This window comes from Neurospora tetrasperma (assembly GCF_000213175.1).
Source record: "Neurospora tetrasperma FGSC 2508 unplaced genomic scaffold NEUTE1scaffold_2, whole genome shotgun sequence".
NCBI lineage: Eukaryota > Fungi > Ascomycota > Sordariomycetes > Sordariales > Sordariaceae > Neurospora > Neurospora tetrasperma.
In genome coordinates, this window is record NW_009799100.1 from 3660197 (window position 1) to 3680583 (window position 20387).

General features: G+C 53.4%; 7 protein-coding genes across 7 annotated transcripts; 4 read left to right on the plus strand and 3 right to left on the minus strand.

Moving 5' to 3' along the window:
- Positions 1-54: 54 nt before the first annotated feature.
- NEUTE1DRAFT_39836 (uncharacterized protein) lies at positions 55-3190 on the plus strand (the record flags this gene model as incomplete). Its single annotated transcript, XM_009850517.1, has 3 exons — positions 55-2499; positions 2570-2968; positions 3035-3190. 3 exons carry the CDS (start codon positions 55-57, stop codon positions 3188-3190), a joined length of 3000 nt encoding a protein of 999 aa, XP_009848819.1.
- A 2457-nt stretch (positions 3191-5647) lies between these two features.
- NEUTE1DRAFT_121277 (acetolactate synthase mitochondrial precursor) lies at positions 5648-8198 on the plus strand (the record flags this gene model as incomplete). Its single annotated transcript, XM_009851406.1, has 3 exons — positions 5648-5949; positions 6062-6157; positions 6229-8198. 3 exons carry the CDS (start codon positions 5798-5800, stop codon positions 8048-8050), a joined length of 2070 nt encoding a protein of 689 aa, XP_009849708.1.
- Positions 8199-9367: 1169 nt separating this feature from the next.
- On the minus strand, positions 9368-9800 carry NEUTE1DRAFT_99650 (uncharacterized protein; the record flags this gene model as incomplete). The annotated part of the gene is made up of 2 exons (XM_009851407.1): positions 9368-9421; positions 9603-9800. The coding sequence occupies 2 exons, from the start codon at positions 9798-9800 to the stop codon at positions 9368-9370; spliced, it is 252 nt and encodes an 83-aa protein (XP_009849709.1).
- A 1179-nt stretch (positions 9801-10979) lies between these two features.
- On the minus strand, positions 10980-12686 carry NEUTE1DRAFT_79630 (uncharacterized protein; the record flags this gene model as incomplete). Its single annotated transcript, XM_009851408.1, has 3 exons — positions 10980-11246; positions 11323-11778; positions 11840-12686. The coding sequence occupies 3 exons, from the start codon at positions 12684-12686 to the stop codon at positions 10999-11001; spliced, it is 1551 nt and encodes a 516-aa protein (XP_009849710.1).
- A 961-nt stretch (positions 12687-13647) lies between these two features.
- Positions 13648-15830, minus strand: NEUTE1DRAFT_145488 (uncharacterized protein; the record flags this gene model as incomplete). Its single annotated transcript, XM_009851409.1, has 4 exons — positions 13648-14248; positions 14302-14435; positions 14503-15473; positions 15564-15830. 4 exons carry the CDS (start codon positions 15663-15665, stop codon positions 13770-13772), a joined length of 1686 nt encoding a protein of 561 aa, XP_009849711.1.
- Positions 15831-16021: 191 nt separating this feature from the next.
- NEUTE1DRAFT_116531 (uncharacterized protein) lies at positions 16022-16333 on the plus strand (the record flags this gene model as incomplete). The annotated part of the gene is made up of 1 exon (XM_009851410.1): positions 16022-16333. The coding sequence occupies one exon, from the start codon at positions 16082-16084 to the stop codon at positions 16256-16258; it is 177 nt and encodes a 58-aa protein (XP_009849712.1).
- An 870-nt stretch (positions 16334-17203) lies between these two features.
- Positions 17204-19080, plus strand: NEUTE1DRAFT_60954 (uncharacterized protein; the record flags this gene model as incomplete). The annotated part of the gene is made up of 3 exons (XM_009851411.1): positions 17204-17322; positions 17401-17480; positions 17539-19080. The coding sequence occupies 3 exons, from the start codon at positions 17272-17274 to the stop codon at positions 18851-18853; spliced, it is 1446 nt and encodes a 481-aa protein (XP_009849713.1).
- Positions 19081-20387: the final 1307 nt, after the last annotated feature.

Consider the following 20387-nt stretch of genomic DNA (forward strand, 5'->3'; position numbering starts at 1 on the left):
CCCCCCCCCCCCCCCCCCCCCCCCCACACACACAATATATCACAACCATCAAAAATGAGCGACATCGCCAAGAAAACCCTTCCTGCCGGCGCTCAACAGCAGGGCGCCAAAACAGCCGACACTACCTCCCAGGCCGACCCCTCAGCTCCTCGCTCCACCCACGCCGGCGAAGAAGGTGCCTCCTATGTGGGGGGCTCTGAGTCCTACTCCCATGAGGCCGAGTCCTCCGCTGAGGGTGGGGAGTACACCCACGCAAAGCAGGGCGACGAGCACCTCGAGGGTATTGAAGAGGAGTCGGGAGAGATCCTTATGAAGGATGAGGAGGAGGGAGCCGAGAAACCTTCTAGTGATGAATTCGAGAAAGTAGAAGCGGAAGGTGATGATGCGAGGACGGAGCTGGAGGCTCAGAGCAGGGAGCCGGCGGACTTTGATGTTGGTGATGATGATGAGACGGAGGAGACGGAGTCCAAGGCTCAAACTCAGACTACTGAGGGCCAAGAGGAGGCTGCTTCTGCCATTCCTGCTACCGAAACCGGGGAGGGCAGACCTGAGGAGCGGTCTACTGTTAGCGAGGCCTCCGAAGCCAAAATGTCTGAGACCTCCGGCAAGACTTCATTGCTCACCGAGCAAGCCAAGGAGGCCCTCGACAAGGCCTCGAAGGACCAGCCCACTGAAGAAGCGCGCGAGTCTTTCCTCCAATCTGCCAAGGACGGTCTGACGGCCGGAAGCACCATGACCGGTGTAACCAAGAAAACGGGCCAGACTGAGACTTCTGCAGCGCAGTCGCAGCCGCAGGAACAGGCTTCGCACCCCAGCGACGAAGTCTCTGGTTCTCATCAGTACACCGTTCAAGGAGAAGGGGAGGAGGGTACTGCCACCGGAACCAAAACTGCTCCCAGCGAGTACACCGCTACTGGTCCCGACACTCAAGCGCAGCAGACCGGCACTTCCCAACCCAGCGGCGAAGTCTCCAGGGAGCAACAATACGCCCGCTCCGTTACCTTTGACGAGTCGCAAAACAAGTCTCAGGAGGCGCCGACCGAGTACACGGGCGAGGACTCCGGCTCCGCGATCGGAACCGAACAGACAGCCACGCAAACTGGCACTGGCTACACTGGCACTGGCTATACCCAGTCGCAGTCGCAACCCCAGCCATCCCACCCATCGGACGAAATCTCGGGCACGAACCAGTACACCGGCACGGGAACTACCACTTACGACTTCGGCACCCGCACCGCTACCGCGCCAACCCAAATCGGCGAAACCGACCAAACCGGCGAGGGTGTCCCCACGGGCGAGTCCGTCACCGTCGCCGAACACCTCGACTTCTCGGTGCTCAAGAACGGCAAGGTCAACAAGGGTGGTAATGTCATTGATTCCGATGGTAAGATTGTCGGGCGCGTCGTGTCGGGTATCCTGCAGTACCTCGTCGGCAAGAAGGTCGACGAGAACGGGGACATTTGGTCTGACAATGGAAAGGTGATTGGCAAGGCGGAGCCGATTTCCGACAGCGAGCGGGAAGATATGCTCAAGGAGCCGGCGCCCTTTGAGAGCTTCCCCGACGCGGTCGTGGACGGGAACGGCATGGTGGTCAGCAATGGGGAGTGGATCGGTAAAGTTATCGAGGGTGATTTGAAGGTGCTGAGAGGCAAGAGCGTCGATGCGGATGGCGACATTATGGATAAGGCCGGGAACGTGATTGGCCGTGCGGAACGCTGGGAGCCAGAACCCGAAGAGGAGCCTGAGCCCGAGCCCGAAGTGGACAAGAGCATTTTGGCAGGGAAGAGGGTCAATAAGGCTGGCAATGTGGTTGATGGCTCAGGAGTCATCTATGGTCGCGTGGTGGAGGGTGATGTGAAGAGAATGGTTGGTCGCATGTGCGATAAGAATGGCAACGTTCTCAGTGAGAGCGGTGATATTCTCGGCAAAGCCGACCTTGTGCCCGAGGGTGAGCGCGAGGGTATGAAGGAGGGTCCCTTCTCCGAGCTTGAGGGCTGCACCGTTGCCAAGGATGGAACCATCGTCACTCCTGGCGGTGATATCGTCGGCCGTCTCGTCAATGGCGACCCCAAGGTGCTCTTTGGTCGTCCTGTCGATGACGATGGTGATGTTCTCGACAAGAACGGTAACGTCCTCGGCCATGCTGAGCGCTGGACGCCCGAGGAGGTTTTGAGGAAGAAGAACCCCATGTCTGGCCGCAAGGTGAACCGTGAGGGCAACGTCGTCGATGAAGACGGTAACATCATCGGCAAGTTGACTTCCGGTGACCCTCAATCTTGCTCCGGTAAAGAGATTGATGACGACGGAGACGTTGTCGACAACAAGGGTACTGTCATCGGCCACTGCACACTCCTCGAGGATCTTAGAGAAGAGGAGTCGCCCGAGGAAAAGGAGAAGAGGGAGCAGGCCGAGAAGGACAAGAAGCTGGCACTCCAGATGGCTGTCTGCATTGAGCAGTGTCTCGACAAGATTCGCCCGCTTTGCAAGATGATCACCGAGGTGAGTTTCTCACGTGTATTACTTTGATCACTTACCTATCAGTCACTGACCAACGAGTTTTGAACAACAGAAAATCGACAAGGCCGAACGCACTCCCGAGGATGAGCGGGACGAAGAGGCGCTCGTCAGGGAAGTCAGGCCTTTGATCGAGGAAGGTGGTCGTATCCTCACCGAGGCCAAAGGTATCATCAAAGGTCTCGACCCCGATGGCCGCATCGCAGCCAACGCCAAACATAAGACTGCTTCGCGCGAGGCCACTCCTGAGGAGTACCATTTGGCTGAGGTCCTCAAAGACCTCACTGGTGACATTACCCAGTGCATCGAGAACGCCAAGAGAAAGCTTGAAGACATGCCTCATGCGAAGAAGGAGCTCAACCCTCTCTGGGGTCTTCTCAACGAGCCACTCTTCCAGATCCTGGCTGCCGTTGGCTTGCTTCTGGCCGGTGTTCTTAACCTTGTCGGCAGATTGGTAGGTGTACACATATCTACCCGTCATTTTCTTGCTCTGGCGAATGGTGCTAACAGAGTTGTGCAGCTGAGCGGTCTCGGTCTTGGTGGGCTCGTCGATGGCCTTTTGGGAACACTTGGTCTCAACCGCGTCCTTGAGGGTCTTGGTCTTGGATCCCTCACCAAGAGTTTAACTGGAGCCAGCAAGAAGAAAAACAGTGGTCTCTTGGGCCTTGGTGGCTAAATATGTGCGGGATAATGGGATGTTTTGGTCGTGGAATGTTTGGATATGGTAATGTTAATTGTTATGATAAGTTAATGTGTGTCATGAATCCGGTTTGTGAATGTTAGTCTAGTTTCTTTCCAAGATCTTGGTTAAATGGTTCAGTGTTTACAGTTGAGTGTCCTACTCTAATATTCAGTCATTCTTCCCTCTCTTGTCCTAGAAAAAAGTTGCAAATTCTTGGATGACAGGAGACTTATTAATAGGCATATGAATTCCAAGTTTTGTATCACGACAAGGGCAATGGACCTTTTCCCCTTGAGAAGAGTTGAATCCAGGGCCGAAAAGGACAGGCGTCGAATTACACTTGATCAGGAGAAGTTGACTCACCACCTAAAAATGTTAGTGTCAGCAACCCGAGCGGACGGTTCGCTTCCCCTACCCACTGCATGTCGAGTGGAACAGTCAACAGACAGACCTCAGAGACCGTATCCTGGCTGGCATGAAACGGATGGAGTTAGCAGATCTCGACTATGTATCACCGCCGATGCCCCGTGGTGTTGTCTCTCTTATCGCCGGCCACGTCAACTGTCAAGACGGGAGTGACGACGCCGTCAAGGCTACGAGTACGTACATATCATGATGTTTCTTGAACCCTGGCGTGTCGATGTTGGTCTGGAAGAACGGCCAAGAGCGGAAAACGGCCTTCGGTGCATGCTCGGCAGTTGTTGTTGACATGGACAAGGATGAGAGGCTCTCACCAAGGAAACATTTCTGGAGCCGTGGATCGGTGGACTCTGTGGGTTCAGCGTGGACTGGGTGGGGCCTGAGAAAAGGGTGGACGGCGGCGCAAGTGGATTTGCGGGGAGTGGTGTGAGCGATATCGGAGGTAGTAATTTGACTGTCGCAGCTCAATGTTGGAGACGTGATTGGTCAATTCGGCCACAGCTCGCAGTCTCAAAGAAGAACCTTGACGGTTGGTAATGGGGTGATGGTCGGTAGCGACGTCGGAGCATTTAGACATAACCTTCGTTGCTAGGTTGGTTTTTGTTGTTATTGACTTTGTGGTACTGAGAATGAAGCTATTCAGGAACAATGAAAGGGCATTATGAGAGCAAACTTGGAAGGCGGAAAGTCACCCCCCACATATTCGTTGTTCTGAGGATTCGCGGCTGCCATGTGTGACACTAGCGATGCAGGGAAACGGGACCAGTACTTAGCGTTGGCCCAATACGTGGACGGTGAAGCTGGTGGCTACCAAGCAAAACATTCCATGGAATGTAGTCGCACGACCACATCATTGTCGGGCTAGATATTCGCCATTTTCGAGTTATGAAACTATCTGTTTATCATCTTGGGAGACATTTACGATGAAGTAGTGCTAGCCATGATCTCGGAAAGCATGATTGCTGTGACGCTGTTTGCTGTTCTCCACCGAAACATGGTGGTGGAGGTGGCCTTTTCTCCGAATTTTTGATGAATTCCCGAACAAACATCGGTCCGCAGTCACGTTCCCTCGCTCCCCCGCCGTTGCAGAGTGCCGTACCTGTGATTGTCCTGGTGCCGTCCGTGATTGGTCTTGACGGTGGCTTGCCCTGCATGTTTGTGCCTGACGTGTAGTCGTACTGACGGGATATTGGATGACTCCAACTTGGACACCCACACACTCTTCCGTCGGCTGTCCGCTGTGTCGCGTGTGTTCCAACAAGGAACTAACTGACCGTGTTCAATGTCAAATGTTGCCGTCTTCTTTTTCGGTACGGGTTCGGGGATGCTAGGAATATAGGCAAGACGTAAAAGACGAAGCTAAACAAGGGTGGCGGGTCTTGTGAGGCTCGGACAGAAGGAGCCGGCCGGCTGTTTCGTGGACCACCACAAGACGAGATCAAAGCGTCTACAAGATGGCACAAGACACTTGAAAGTCAACACTTCTAACTTCCTATTCACAACCGCCACATCGAATTCCCATCGCCTTCTGGTGGAAAGATGAGAAATGTCCAAAAGTTCAAAGGAATCGGCAGAACCCAGAGCCAATCACAGGCTCGTGCACCGCAGTGGCTGCTTCCGAAATCGCCACTACACTTTGCCAGCAATAAGCCGCCAGGGACCTGTCATTGGCTGAGATCACCCAAACCTGGCCTCTCGAGTTCCACCAGCCTGACTGTCGCGATCAGAGTACCCCACACTTATGACTATCGTGCCGGCCAGAGTCAAATTTTTGAGCCCGGGCGGCGGTTCGACTCACATTGCTCCCGGTTCCCGGACGGTCTCGGTCTGGTAGTCGCTACACTGACCACACTGCATTGACGGATTCATCAATTGTCATCTACACAGACGGACACTCTGCTTTCTTCGTAAGTCTGTCTTCTTGCTCCCTTTTCTTCCCTTCCCCATTCCTCGCCAAACCCACATCCATCATAAAACCCTTTGATGTTTTCCTAGTATTACAGGAATAACCTACAATCCTCCCTAATATCTATTTCCTGCTGCGTCCTCAGCCGACGATATTCCTCTAACAAAGCCACTGTTGTATAGCTTGTGGTCCCCCCCGCCGCCGCCCGCGTGTAACAGCAATTCGTTATCCTCCCAACCGCTCCCAATACACCATATATATCCTCCAAGGCCGCGATGCTCCGATCACGTCAGGCCGCTCGCGCCTTGAAGGCGTTGACTGAGGCGCAACAGATCTCCCAGCGTACCACCCTCTCTGCCTCCCAGAGGGCCGCTGTTCTTCTCACAAACCGCTCCGTGCAAACGAGGAATCAATCCACTGCCGCCGCGTATGTGTTTCTCTAAAACATCCCTTGGCCCGGTTGCCGACCCCCTTATACCAGTGACTCATGACCATCTAGAAATAAATAATGACAAGGCTAACATACACAACCATCACAGCGCGACGAGACCTACCCCTAGCCAACATTTCCAGCCTGAGCCTACACCTAGCAATGTTCAGCCTCTGGTCGGTCGCAAGCCGGAAATGGACGAGTCGTATGTTTTATGCCCCGTCACAGCGAGTATGGATGCGATTTGGCCAGGCTAACAAGACATCCGTTATGCAGCTTCATCGGCAAGACCGGTGGTGAGATCTTCCATGAGATGATGCTCAGACACGGCGTTAAGCACATTTTCGGCTATCCTGGCGGTGCCATTCTCCCCGTCTTCGATGCCATCTACAACTCTCCCCATTTCGATTTCGTCCTCCCCCGCCACGAACAAGGTGCTGGTCACATGGCTGAGGGTTATGCCCGTGCTTCTGGCAAGCCCGGTGTCGTCCTCGTCACCTCCGGTCCCGGTGCCACCAACGTCGTTACCCCCATGGCCGATGCCCTTGCCGACGGTACTCCCATGGTTGTCTTCTCCGGCCAGGTCCCCACCACCGCCATTGGCAGCGATGCTTTCCAGGAGGCCGACGTCATTGGTATTTCTAGAGCCTGCACCAAGTGGAACGTCATGGTGAAGAGTGTCGCCGAGCTTCCCCGCCGCATTAACGAGGCCTTCGAGATCGCTACTAGCGGCAGACCTGGTCCCGTCCTCGTCGATCTCCCCAAGGACATCACCGCTGGTATCCTTCGCCGGGCCATCCCCACCGACACCGCCATCCCCACCAGTCCTAGTGCCGCCTCCCGCGCTGCCATTGAGCTGAGCCGCAAGCAGCTCGATGCCTCGATCCAGCGTGTTGCCAAGCTCATCAACATCGCCAAGAAGCCCGTCATCTACGCCGGCCACGGTGTTGTCCAGTCCAAGGGCGGTCCTGCGCTCCTCCGCGCTCTCTCTGAGAAGGCCTCTATCCCCGTCACCACCACCCTCCACGGTCTTGGTGCTTTCGATGAGCTCGATGAAAAGTCTCTTCACATGCTCGGTATGCACGGTGCCGCCTACGCCAACATGGCCGTCCAGGAGGCCGATTTGATCATCTGCCTTGGTGGCCGTTTCGACGACCGTGTCACTCTTAACCTCAACAAGTTTGCTCCCGCTGCTAAGGCTGCCGCTGCCGAGGGTCGCGGTGGCATCGTCCACTTCGAGATTCTTCCCAAGAACATCAACAAGGTCGTCCAGGCTACCGAGGCTGTCGAGGGTGATGTTGCCACCAACATTGAGCTCCTCATCCCTCAGGTTGACGCCAAGACCATGGCCGACCGCAAGGAGTGGTTCGGCAAGATCAACGAGTGGAAGTCCAAGTGGCCCCTTTCCGACTACGAGCGCGCCGAGCGCACCGGTCTGATCAAGCCCCAGACCCTCATCGAGGAGCTCAGCAAGCTCACCGAGGGCCGCAAGGAGAACACCTACATCGCCACCGGTGTCGGCCAGCATCAGATGTGGACCGCTCAGCACTTCCGCTGGCGCCACCCCCGTACCATGATCACCTCCGGTGGTCTCGGTACCATGGGCTTCGGTCTCCCCGCCGCCATCGGCGCCAAGGTTGCCAAGCCCGATGCTCTTGTCATTGACATCGACGGCGATGCCTCCTTCGGCATGACCCTCACCGAGCTCTCCACCGCTGCTCAGTTCAACATTGGCGTCAAGGTCATCGTCCTCAACAACGAGGAGCAGGGCATGGTTACGCAGTGGCAGAACCTCTTCTACGACGACCGCTACTCGCACACCCACCAGAAGAACCCCGACTTCGTCAAGCTTGCTGATGCCATGGGCGTCCAGTCTAAGCGCATCATCAAGCCCGAGGAGGTCGTCGAGGGTCTCAAGTGGCTCATCGACTCGGAGGGCCCCGCCCTTCTCGAGGTCGTCACCGACAAGAAGGTTCCCGTCCTCCCTATGGTCCCTGCCGGCTGCGGTCTGGATGAGTTCATCACCTTCGACCAGGAGCGTGACAGGAAGCGTCGTGAGCTGATGGTCAAGCGTACCGGTGGTGTCCACGGTCTTTAAACGTTTTATCGTTTACGGCGCTTTGGATCGATTTCAGATGGGGATGAAGATGGATGGATACCTTGTGGTGTTGGTCAAAAATGGGGATTTTCCTTTCGGCGTTTTACAAGCTGTATGTCTTTTTTTTTTACAACTGCATTACCGGGACAAGAAAAAGGGTCTGTGTTGTTGGTGATCCGGCAATGTTCGGCGAGGGATCTATTTCCATCATCTGGTTGGGGTGAAGTGAAAACGCACATTTTACTTTCTGTTTTCAAGGGCTGCACGCGCGCATTCTTACCTCCGGGATGGGGGACAGAAGAGGGGGCAAAAGGTGGCTTTCGATCACACAAGGAGGTTGTGTGTAGTGCAACAAGCATAAATCTGTTTCATGAAGTTGCGACTGCTTTGCGGGCCTGTATATATCATTATTTCCTTGAATGACTGGATACCACGATTTTTCTTTGCGCAATCACAGTTCCATCGCATCCAAACATCACCTTAAACCAAACCGCAAACACTCATAAACCATGAAATCATATATACTCACCTTGTCGGTATCTGAGCTTTTTGTGAGTTTGTATGCCTATAGATGTTACCTCCCGTTCATGTTAGGTATCACGATGCCGTCGTTGCCGAGGAAACGCACCACAACAATGGTCTAGCAAGCAATAGGGGTAAACCCGAGTTCATTAACCCCAAGTGTGTACAACCATTTTTCCATCTCTGAACTAACCTAAATTACCTGCCGGCCCACACCATTTCTTTGCTCAGGGTAGGAGTAATAAAGGTACTTGTGTGCGCGAAACCACAAACAGAAAACAAATAATAAGTAAAAAAAACCATCCATCAACCTATCCAACGCTCTCATCCCGCGAAGAACAACTTCGCTCTTTCCCCCCGGATCATATGTTACACATGACCGTCAAATTACAGTGTTATACCTATTTCCCCTTTCCAATGTCTCCCCCCTTCATCCATCCCACATAAGAATTTCGAACCCTGTTGATGGATGCAAAGAGCAAAAACGAAACCAAAACACAACACAACAACGATGTGAGGAAGCAATTATCGCCCGGGTTATGTTTGCCGTGCAAGAAGCTTCAGAGGAAGGTTACTTCGTGTGCGAAGCCTGGATAGCGGTCTGGATACAACATACAGATTAGCAATTAGCCTCTTGGTTGGTGGATATAAGAGGAGGACAGAAGTGACTTGAAGGCCAAGATAAATATTGATATGGCCGCAGACTCGGGTTACTAATGGGCTCCGTCCAATCGACAAATCTGACCGTGACAGCGATGGGACAATGGTGAACAAACCAGACTACCATCATCATCCTCATCTAAACCCACGCCGCAACAACGGACTTAACTTAGACAACCGTCCACTCTTCTTCCTCATCCGTTGTCCCAGGCGCAGCTGCCTTGGGCTTCTTGGTGGAGGAAGAAGAAGGAAGGTACTGTTTCAAAAAGACACCAAAGGGGGGTTAGACAACCAAACGAAACGGAACAAACAAAACGCAAGGACGAATGGAATGGATGCTTGAGAGAGAGAGAGAAAGAATTTAACGTACCGGGCAGTTCTCACAAGCACAGTCTCCCGGCGTACAAGTGCAGCTACCAGTGTGGCCGCAATCGCAGGTCTGTGCCGGCTTGGTGGCTACTGGCTTGTCGCGGGTATCCGAAGCAGCAGCGCCAGTGGAAGGGCCCGTGCTGGTGCCTGAGCCGGAGCTCATTTCGGCCTTGGTGCCAGTAGACGGTTTATCGGACATTGTGACTTAAAGCTGGTGGAGTGGTGTTTGGGTGCACCCAAGTGGAAGTGGAAGGTTGCTTAGGTAGTTTTTGTAGTTTTTTGTTTCGCTGTGTGTTTGGCTGAGTTTGGGTTGTTGCGCTGTGGGTCGAATATGGTGTGTTCGGTGCTGGTCGGTGACGGGGTGGAGAGAAGATCCGGTAGAGGTGATGGGGTGATGAGAGGATGGGGAGTTATATAGCTAATAGTGGGAGGGCTGGGTTACGGCTGATGGACTTCAGATGGGAAACGATGAGTGGAAGGGAGAGATGCAATGGAGGAAGATTGGGGTAGTGGCGAGGTGACGTAAGTGCGGTTTAGAGAAGTTGAAAGTGGTGATGGTGGAAGGGATCATGGGTTGGATACGGGCAAGAACGGGTAAAGCGGGCGAGAGCGGTCGTGAACTGGGTAACATGGACGGACCACGGTGGACATGAGCTACTAGGTACCTAACCAACCCCTCTGGGAGTTGAACACACCTAAAGCTTAGAGAAGCTCTCGAGAATCTGGGAAAGTCAGAAGTCGAGGAATCCGAGTTATCTGACTCTGCGCATCGTGGTTCGTCAATCGAAACGGCAGTGACGATAAGCCTTTCTCTTCACAGTTTTCGGAATAAGAGCTCACGGGCCCAAGGACATCACAAGGTCTCTGCGAGCAACCACGAGCTAAGTGGAAGATTGTCCGAGCGCAGAGCAATCGTCATACCTTCCGTGCGTCCGCTGGAGTGAGGAGAAAGTTCAGCCTCGAGGTATAGGCCATTGGGTGAGGCACATGATAGACGGCTTTTGAGAAGGCTGGCCGGCATTGGGAGGCTGATTTGATGATACAATGTAGTCCTACAATAACCAAGTCAAGATATCAGAGAGCTAGTACAGCGACAGAAGAGTAACCAACAACTACCTTTGACAAAAAGCAATGGGCTTGTCTCCATATCCCAACGAGAAGGACGATCCGAAAAGTTCCAAACCCAGCGAGAGCTGCCAAGTGAAACCACTCAAGCCAGTATGGAAAGAGAGAAAGAACTCAGAGATGAAGGAGAAGAAAGTAAAAAGGGGGTATCCAGACATGCAAACCTATATTATCAACACCTTCCATCCTTACAGTGATCACTCCTTCCTCTTCCCTATCATCATAAACCCTATACAGGGCAGTTCCTTTAGTCCCTTCGGTCCCTACGGCACCTACTGCGCCTGTGGTACCGTCTCCGTTAAAGCCTTGTTGACTCTTGAATAAAACTTTGCCGCATGCTGCTTGGGGAAAGTGATCTCCTCAACCAAATAATCTGGCAGCAGATCAATAAGCGCGCGGTCCCTGCTCGCATCGAGCTGCGGCATGTAGTGGAACTGGTCTTCGTCAAAGTACTGGGTCGTCTCATCCGCGTCGACGTGGGGGGAGTTGGCGCTGATGTGCGCAAGTTTGAAATGGAGTGCTGATTACAGGTATTGTTAGTAAACCTGTATCGTGAACAAGCAGAAGGTGGGAGAACGGGGTATACGACGACTTACTTCCATTCTTCCCCGTCTGTATACAATCATACACATCCTCACCCGTCTGCTGGTCCCTCTTGACCCCTCTGACGATTAACCCGGTCAGATCCGAGTAGAGATCCTCTTTCAATTGGTGCTGCTGAGTCGCTTGGGCAATGGCTTCCGAGTTGCCCATGGTGAGCATGCGGTTGCCGTTCTGCTTGTTCTTCATGGCGCTTCCAGGCACTTGAGGTTGGCTAATCTTGGCGATCGCTGCGGCTTCAGCTTGACGGGAGGCTGTGAGCTTGATGTTGAGGGCATTGATTTCCGTCTTGGATTTTGTGAGGGAGCTCGTGAGTTCGGCGAATTTGGCATTGAGGCTTGACAGTTGGGATTCGGATGCTTCGAGCTGCTTGTGGAGACGAGTGGCCTCTCTGGCGGCTTCCTTTTGGGAGGTGAGCTCGGCTTTGAGGGCGGCAATCAGCTGGTCGGAGGCTATGGGGGAGTTTGTTAGCAGTTATCACCCAATAGTTTCCGAATACAAGACATGACATACCAGCCGTCCTCTCCTCGGATTGCTTCCTCAACCTATCGAAGTTCCTCTCCGCCTCCTTAACCGCAACCTCTCTCAGATCTCTGTATTTCAGCTCCAACGCCTCGTACTTCTGCGTCAGCTCGCCCAACTTGCGCCGTAGCTCCGGGTCGTCAGTCCTTGCCCCAGCCGTATGTGTCTTAAACCCCAGCCCCAACAAAGACGACTTCCTGGTTGTGCTCGCTGGAGGTCCGCTATGCCACGCCCCCGGGATCGGCACCGATTCCTCCTCCTCAATTTGAGTCTCCTCATGTGTCACCTCCGTTACCTCTTCCTGCTGTGACGTCTCATCCTCTTCCACTGCCACCAACTCCTCCACCTTTTTCTTCCTCCCCCTTCCGCCCCTTGTCGCGGTCGCCGTCACCGACATCGACGTCTCCGTCACAGCCGCGGCAGCAGTTTTCCTCGGCCTCCCCCTTGTCGCCCTTGTCGTTGTTTCCTTCGGCGGCGCCTCCACTTCCTCGGTAGCAGTAACATCATGCATAGTCGTATCCTCGTCCCCTTGCTCCTCCGCAATTGTCCCAGTGTGCTCGGTAGATTCCATCTCTTCCTCTTGTATAGTAGTGGCGGAGGCGCGCTTCCCCCTTCCACTGGTGCGAGTTGCTCTTCCGGCGGTAGAGGGAGTCGCGGTAACGTTGCCGGAACTCTCTGCTAGCGCGGCACGAGCAAGGGCGGCCTTTTGTCGGACTGTAAGGGCTTTGGTCTTTTGCGCGGACGCCTTGGTGACTTTGTTTGCGGAAGCGGTCGCCGCGGCGGTTCGCTTGCTCGCTACGGAGGGAGTGGAAGCGGTCTTTCGTTTGGCGGGAGCCATTGTGCTTGCGCCTGTGCCGGAGGCGGCTTTTTGTCTTGTTGCTGTGGCTGCTGTTGATGTTTGGGCTGTCGCTTGTTTCGCCTTTGACGCAGCGGTGGGTTTAGTTGCTGACCCCGTCTTGACTCCTGTCGTGCTCGGCTGCTTGAGGATCGACTTTGGCTTTGTTATTGTCGATGTCAATTTTATTTTCGTTGCAGCTTTGCTGCTGCCGAAGCGAGTAGATGCAGGCCCGCTAAGTCCGTCCTCCGAATCCGAATCTACCAGTCCCAGCAAACGAGTGCCGCGTTGCGCCCTTGACATCAGACTCGGAGGTAATGCAAAAGGTGCAGGAAGGGATACTATCTGAATGTGGGTTTCCGGTCGACGTTGTCGTGGGCGGTCGTCGATCGCGCTGGCGATGATTGGCGCGCAATGGGGTCGAATGGAATGCGATTAGCGACGCGCAGGTCGGTAGCTGCTGCTTCAACTGGGGCGAAAGATTGGCGGCAATTCTGTGCGTTGGAAGGACGCGTGTATCCACTTACTCCACGACAGGCGTCAGCGCGGGTGTGAAAGGATGACGAATCTCAAGTGATTGAAGGTTGCTGCGCTGCGAAAGTAAACAATTTATTGTCCGGAAGGAAGTGGAGGGGCTGTCGCAAGACAGAATCGCGGCTTGTCTCCTTCTCTTCAGGGTTAGGGTTAAAGCCGGTTACACCCTCCACTACCCCAGCTCCGGGTCCCTTTCCTAACTCCCACTGGATATGCATGGTAAAAGGGAATGGCAAGATCCTTCTCATAAAGTTCCTGTTTCTTAGTGGAATCTGCAGATGGTAATCTAAAATAGCGCCCCCCCCCCCCCCCCCAAAAATCGTCAGACGTACCGCCGCAACTCCCATGGTCTTTATTCTGCCCATATGCCCTTCGAACGCCAGATATGTACAAGCCCGCTATATGTGATTAAGTTTTCATGAAACTGTTTCCCCGCCGTTTACCATTACGATCGATATTGGATAACACGTCCTGTTACTGCTCTTCGTTAATAGAACGAAGTGAACTCTGTCCTCAGGGACAAGAAAGCCAACGAACCAGCAAGCAGGCCGCCTAGTCCTCAGCTGTCCTCTTTGCCTCTTTCAGTCTCTGATGGTGTTGCCTCCTGATGGTCCACAATGAGACGCAAAGCCCGATAGCGCAAGCACCAAGCGTCATGTAATATGCGTCTTTATAGCAATCGATACCATCAGGACAAGTGCGCTCGCCCTCGTCATTGACAATGCTGTGCTTGTCAAAGACTTTGCCGTAAAACAGGTTAAAGACGTTGCCTGATACGACAGGGCTCAAAGTCATGAAGCCCCAGTTCTGACTGAGTCCATGGATACCGAACGATTCGGCCACGATAGATGGAAAAACGCCGAAGAGGAAGCCGTAGCCAAGACCAGAAAGACCGGAGACGAAACCGAGCAGATGTGGGTTGAGGATGTTGAGAGCGCACAGCTGAGCGATGAAGAAGATCACGCTTCCTAATGCAAGGCACCAGACACGGCTGGCCTTCAACACCTTGACGAGGAAATCTGATCCGACACCTTGAAAGTAGAATTAGTACTAATCTTCAACATGGAAATGAGCCACTTCTTACCGCTGAGCAGTCGGCCAATAAAACTACCGACAGACAGAATAGAAACATGCATCTGTTGCCGATGAACGAGGAATGTGTCATCAACTGTCTTGTCATAGTATTTCCATAGAGCGTTGACATCATGGCCGATGTTGCTGTTAGATGTTAGCGGACAGGGCTCAAAGTATAGGTAGAAAGTCACAGCAAGGACTCAACACGTACTTGATGGTCATCAAACCAATTCCAGCCAAGATGGCCATAATGCAAAACAGTTGCCAAAACTCTAGACTCTTCAGCAAGGCCCAGCCACGGATATCTATACGGTGCGAACGATCCATATCAACACTGCTCTCAACATAAACATCGCCAGGTAGTGAGGACGATCTGGACACGAGGGACGATGTCTCGTCGATGTCTTCCTGTGCCGTTCCCGCAGAGGCCGCTTCGACGTCATTGGATCGGCGAGGAGGGCTGACGTCTCGAGAAGATGAGGGCCCCACGAGCTCGTCTATGGCTCCGCTGAGGGCCGGTGCTGTAGTGCCACCGGGAGTGGTGTAAACAGTGGGCGACATACCAGGTTCTCCGTCGACGAAACTGCGACCAGCCTGGGGCTTGGACTCCTCAGATAGTGTCCGGCGCAGTTGTTGAGAGCTCGAGAGCCCTGGCCCGGAATGGACCGGGTGATACGAAGAACGCGGGTAAACCTTGAGGAAGAAAAACCCGAGGAACGTAAGGGTGAAAGTGCCAACGGAAAGGAACATGAGGAAGGCGCCAGTGTTGCCGGGGAAGAAGACACTCCCAGAGGCGGAGAAGAAGAATGCACTAAGGCCAAAGGCGGCCAGCGGAAAGGCCGTGGCTGTTCCGCGGTGATGAGGCCAATTCAACGCCGACGTTTTGACTGAGGCAGCAAAGGCCATGCAGCTTCCAAATCCAGTCAAGAAGCTGAAGATGCAAAGCAGGGGAACGGAGCCAGTGCCGCTTTCATAGGCGGCTTTGAAGGGGAAGTATCCCAAGCCCAGCAACAAGGCGCCGACAATGACTGGAGGGCGGGTTCCTCGGCGGTCCACATACATTCCAACTGGCACGCCCATCGAGTACATGCCCAGATTCCCGGCCAGTCCGATCAGGTTGCTCTGCGTCGTCGTGAGGTGCAGCTTATCGGCAAACTGAGGAGCCCATGCTGAGTAGACATACTATCCAGAGTGCGCAGACGGCGCAAGGAGTTAGCAGTAGTCCCATTGTGGTAGCTTTGTGTTGCACGACAGGTCAGGGAAATCGCCCACATTTGTTCCACATGCTAGTGATATGACCGTTGCTGCTATGCTCGACACCAGGCGGGCGTGCTTAAGCTGCTGGTCGAGCATGGTCTTAGTTGTAGTTGTCATGGTTGGGATAACCTAAAGTTGAAGAGACTCCGGAGTCCCGAACGGTCAAGTTATCACGATCAAACGGTCTGAAGCATCCCCGCGACGCCGTTGCAATGGAGGGCCCCTGCCGATCGCAAAAGGTGTCGGAATCCGGAGTTGGAACAGGCTAAAACTAGTACAAAGATAGAAGAAGCGGCAGCAAGCCTGGCATGGCAATTCAGAAACAGGATGAAGGGAATACGATCAAGTCGAAGTTGGGAGGAGGGAGGGAGCATGTGTGTTGTCGTCACTGGGGTGTAGGTACTTCCGACAGATGCCTTATCTGACACTACCTTATCAGCCCGCATTATGCTCGTCGTAAGGGGTGTTAATTGTTAGCGGTTGTCCAGTGACGCAGGCCCGCTGATTGCGAGTTCCTGGGGTCATTGTCCCAAATGCCATCTTGTGATTGGCCCCGCGCCAGCGGGCCGCTGACAGGCGGTTCCGATACAGGACCTGAGCAGCCAGCCGCCTATCCAAGTATGATACATATGAAACATGATCCGTCGTCCATCTTCCCGTCGCAGTCTCTCCTGAATCTCTCTCCCATCGGCGGGGCAGAGCTGAGGTGAAGAGAACAGCCCATGTACTGGTGCCTGATACAACGGTGTGAGATGAGAGTTGAGTACCAGAATCGTGGTACAAGACTGTCATTAGGTAACCCACGTAGCTGTTAGAGAGCAGTGTCCACTCCCCGTAGGTCTAGAATTGGGTAACGAGTTGGATACGTACATAATGAGAATGGGGGCATGGATGGACCTGGACAGCTGAATGTTCCCCAGATTCGAAACGGGTCCTGGAGTCACGATGCCGGCGGGTCCCCGCTTGCCCCGGGCTCGGGAGACGGGGATGCCGGTTTGCCCGGAATCCATGTCCGTGGATCCGGATCCAAAAGTTATCGACTTCGGAGGAAAGCTGAGGGTTATGGCTGAGCACTAGCTCACGTGGTATCGTTGCTGTGTATTCAATACTTGTAATCCAATTGTACCCGGCCAGGGGTCTATGATGGCTTTCGGTGCATTTTGATGTCGGCATCTAATGACTGGATTATGAAGAATCATGAGAGGTGATCTGTGTCAATTTGGAACGGACAAGCGAGATTTTGAGAAGACACTGAAGAGTCGGTAATCTAAACAGCGAGGCTTTCACTTTCATCGATCTGACTGAGGAAGTTGCCTGGTTGAGATTGGATAGATCGAGACGGGCATTGACTGATCATGCTCGCTGAACGTAGGTACTATTCATGGTGGCGCAGTGTGGCTTGAATGCCAGTAGTCTGAGAAATGATTGGCCCCTAGAGGTGGGCTTCTGCCAGCCCAGCCGCGTGTGTCATTTGCTACCCGCCCGCTGAACCAACTGCCCTGACGTCCGTCACTGGTCGCAAGTCGACAACTTACGCTGCTGGATCTTGGATGATTCTAGACTTCGTTACCTGCCTACCTATCACCAAACCTCTCTTTCTCAACTATCGAGCCGAGTCGATTTGCGCCGGCCTGTTTCAACGGCGAGCATATCTTCTATTCGCTTCTTCCATCATCAATCGACCAAAATCAAACTGAAAACCGCAACCTAATCAACCGTCGCCATGGGCGCGCTTCTTTCGCTGCCGCTGCTCGCGGTGCCGAGTCTAGGCACTGTAGGTTGCCTCTACACCACGAGCTCACGAACTCGACGTTATGACCCATGATACTGACCATCTCCTCCCGTCACACAGATTCTCGGATTTGTTGGTAGTTGCTGCGGTGCTGCGGCATGCTCCGCTCTCTGTAGCGCATGCGGAAAATGCGGCAACAGGTTGGTGATGATTGTCTCTACGGCATCCTGTTTGCTGAACTGACATTGGTTGTTACAGTGTCCTTACCCGTATCGCATATGCCCTCATCCTTCTCATCAACTCGATCCTTTCGTGGATAATGCTCACCAAATGGGCAATCGAAAAACTGCAACACCTCACCTTCAACTACGTCAAGATCAGCTGTGGAAATGGAGACTGCTATGGTTGGCTCGCTGTCCACCGCATCAACTTTGCTCTCGGCTTATTTCACCTGATGCTGGCTGGCCTTCTCCTCGGAGTTAACTCCTCTAAGCACCCTCGCGCGAAAATTCAGAACGGCTTTTGGGGACCCAAGATCATCGCTTGGCTCGGCTTGATTGTCCTTACCTTCTTCATCCCGGATGAGTTCTTTGTGTTCTGGGGCAACTATGTCTCGTTTATTTGTGCGATGCTCTTCCTCATTCTCGGCCTTATTCTACTGGTCGACCTGGCGCACAACTGGGCCGAGTACTGCCTGGCGCAGATTGAGGATACCGACTCGCGTACTTGGAGGGCCATCTTGATTGGCTCGACGCTTGGCATGTACCTCGCGTCCCTTGCCATGACCATCATTCAGTACATATTCTTCGCTGGGAATGGCTGCTCCATGAATCAAGCAGCAATTACCATCAATCTGCTGCTCTGGATCGCCGTTTCGGCCATATCTGTGCATCCGACAGTGCAGGAGTACAACCCCAAGGCGGGGCTTGCGCAAGCCGCCATGGTGGCCATCTACTGCACCTACCTGACCATGTCTGCGGTCTCGATGGAGCCTGATGAGACCGAAGACCGGCGGTGCAACCCTCTGGTGCTGGGCCAGGGCACGCGGACCACCACCATTATTCTCGGCGCCATCGCAACCATGCTCACGGTGGCCTATACCACCACGCGGGCAGCAACCCAGAGCCTTGGTCTCGGTGGAAGCGGAAGGGGACAGATCCAGCTGCCCGATGAGGATGAGCATGACCTCGTGACGCAACAACCAAGCCTTCGGCGGGAGATGCGGGCTGAGGCGCTCCGCAGGGCCGTTGAGGAAGGAAGTCTTCCTGCAGATGCCCTCTTATCAGATGACGACGAGAGCGATGCGGGTGACCGTACGGCCAACGATGATGAGAGATCGAGCACTCAGTACAGTTATGCCATGTTCCACATCGTCTTCTTCCTGGCCACTGCCTGGGTTGCTACGTTGTTGACCATGGACTGGGATGACAAGAAGCAGGGCGACTTTGCCACGGTTGGTCGTACGCTGTGGGCGAGCTGGGTCAAGATTGTGAGCTCGTGGGTCTGCTACGGCTTGTATACCTGGACCCTGGTTGCACCAATTTTACTGCCAGACCGCTTCGATGGCTACTAAACGGTTTTGATTACTTTGGCGCCTCGGGTACCCGCTTGAGGTTGAGGGAGTACACTACCTGTTCTTCCTCACTTATCACATTTTTGTATTGGAGTTCTAGGGGCTAATGCATTTCGGGTGTATGGGGTTACGGTGGCAACTGGCTTTGATAGTTTTAGTGAAGCATCGCTTTCATGTCTCTGGTAGGCCATTTGCTGAATGATATTTGGATACATTTTATGTTACAGGCGTATCTATGTCAGACAGTTTGGGCATCAGATATGCCATTTGGTGAGATGCTTATCCATTTATCATTGAAGTAGAAACGGGATAAGGTGGGTTCAGTGACATGGAAGGAAGCACCGAAGAGCGAAAGTGGCCGCCATGTTCGGGCAAGACCGATGATGATACCTTCGTATTTGGCGCGCAAGTTCCTCATACGGAATTACTAGCAAGAAACCCTAAGGCTGGTACGTTCTTTCCTTCACAACCCGCACAGACCCCCAGCTCCTCTGTCAGAATCGAGTGAAAATATCTAACAAGCATCATGTCTTGCCCAATGGCATCTCCCCATCCAACTAGAGCTCATCCGAGTTGCATCATCCGAACCTTTGTTCCAGGAAAAGAGATATTCGACTTCTGTTGTCTTTCGAAGCCCAACCATTTAGTGTTTTCCACCCAATTATCTGGCTAAATCTCCTTGCGGCCGGAAGCCCTTGTCTTTCTTACTGGCATTAATCCTTCACTTTCTTCTCCCGCACTCTCGTCGTTCTCCCTTCACCGGTTGTCGCAACAAGGTGTCAGGTGTACATCGGCAAAGCTTCCTCGCGGCAACGCAACGTTGTGGACATTCCGGCCTCTTCCCGGTAACACCAGAATCAATATCTCGCTCGGTGTGCAAATCGAGACATCCATAGAGAAGAACAACGGACAACCGATGGTACGTATCTTGAAACTACCTGTGTTTGGGTGATGTCGACAATTCCGACTTCCGCGTTACTAACACTGCATGTCAACGCTAGTATCGTACCACGCAATACCTTTTCCACGAATCGCCGGGATGACGTCAAAATATAGGGCTCCTTGTGGGACTTCCTACGGCCGCTTGATCGGAGAAATTCAGTAACCAGGGTCTGGTTTGCCTTATTCAGATACCCCGAGCCTTGCCTCGACAGGAAAATCAGACGGAACATCATCCAGAGACTACCCTGGGCTAGATGCTGCCATCCATGGAAAGGATCCCCTATTTCATGGACAGAGTCATCTGTATGAGGTCTGTCAGAACCTATCCGATGATCAAGGTACTTCACGCCCCCTTCACCATGGGTGGTTTATCCGAGACCTGTTTGCCTGTTGTTTCTAACACTGAGTTTCCTCGGCCCGCTTTCTCGCCCTCGCCGTCCCCCGGCTGTCTTTTCGCTCGTTGGATTCGCAGAGCCGCACCAAATTCCCAGACTTATATGGGGGAAGTCCACAAGATCAGTCTATGAGGCAGTCAACCGTTGCATACTACCACGACAGACTGATAGACAGGGGCATATATGACAAGAAGCCA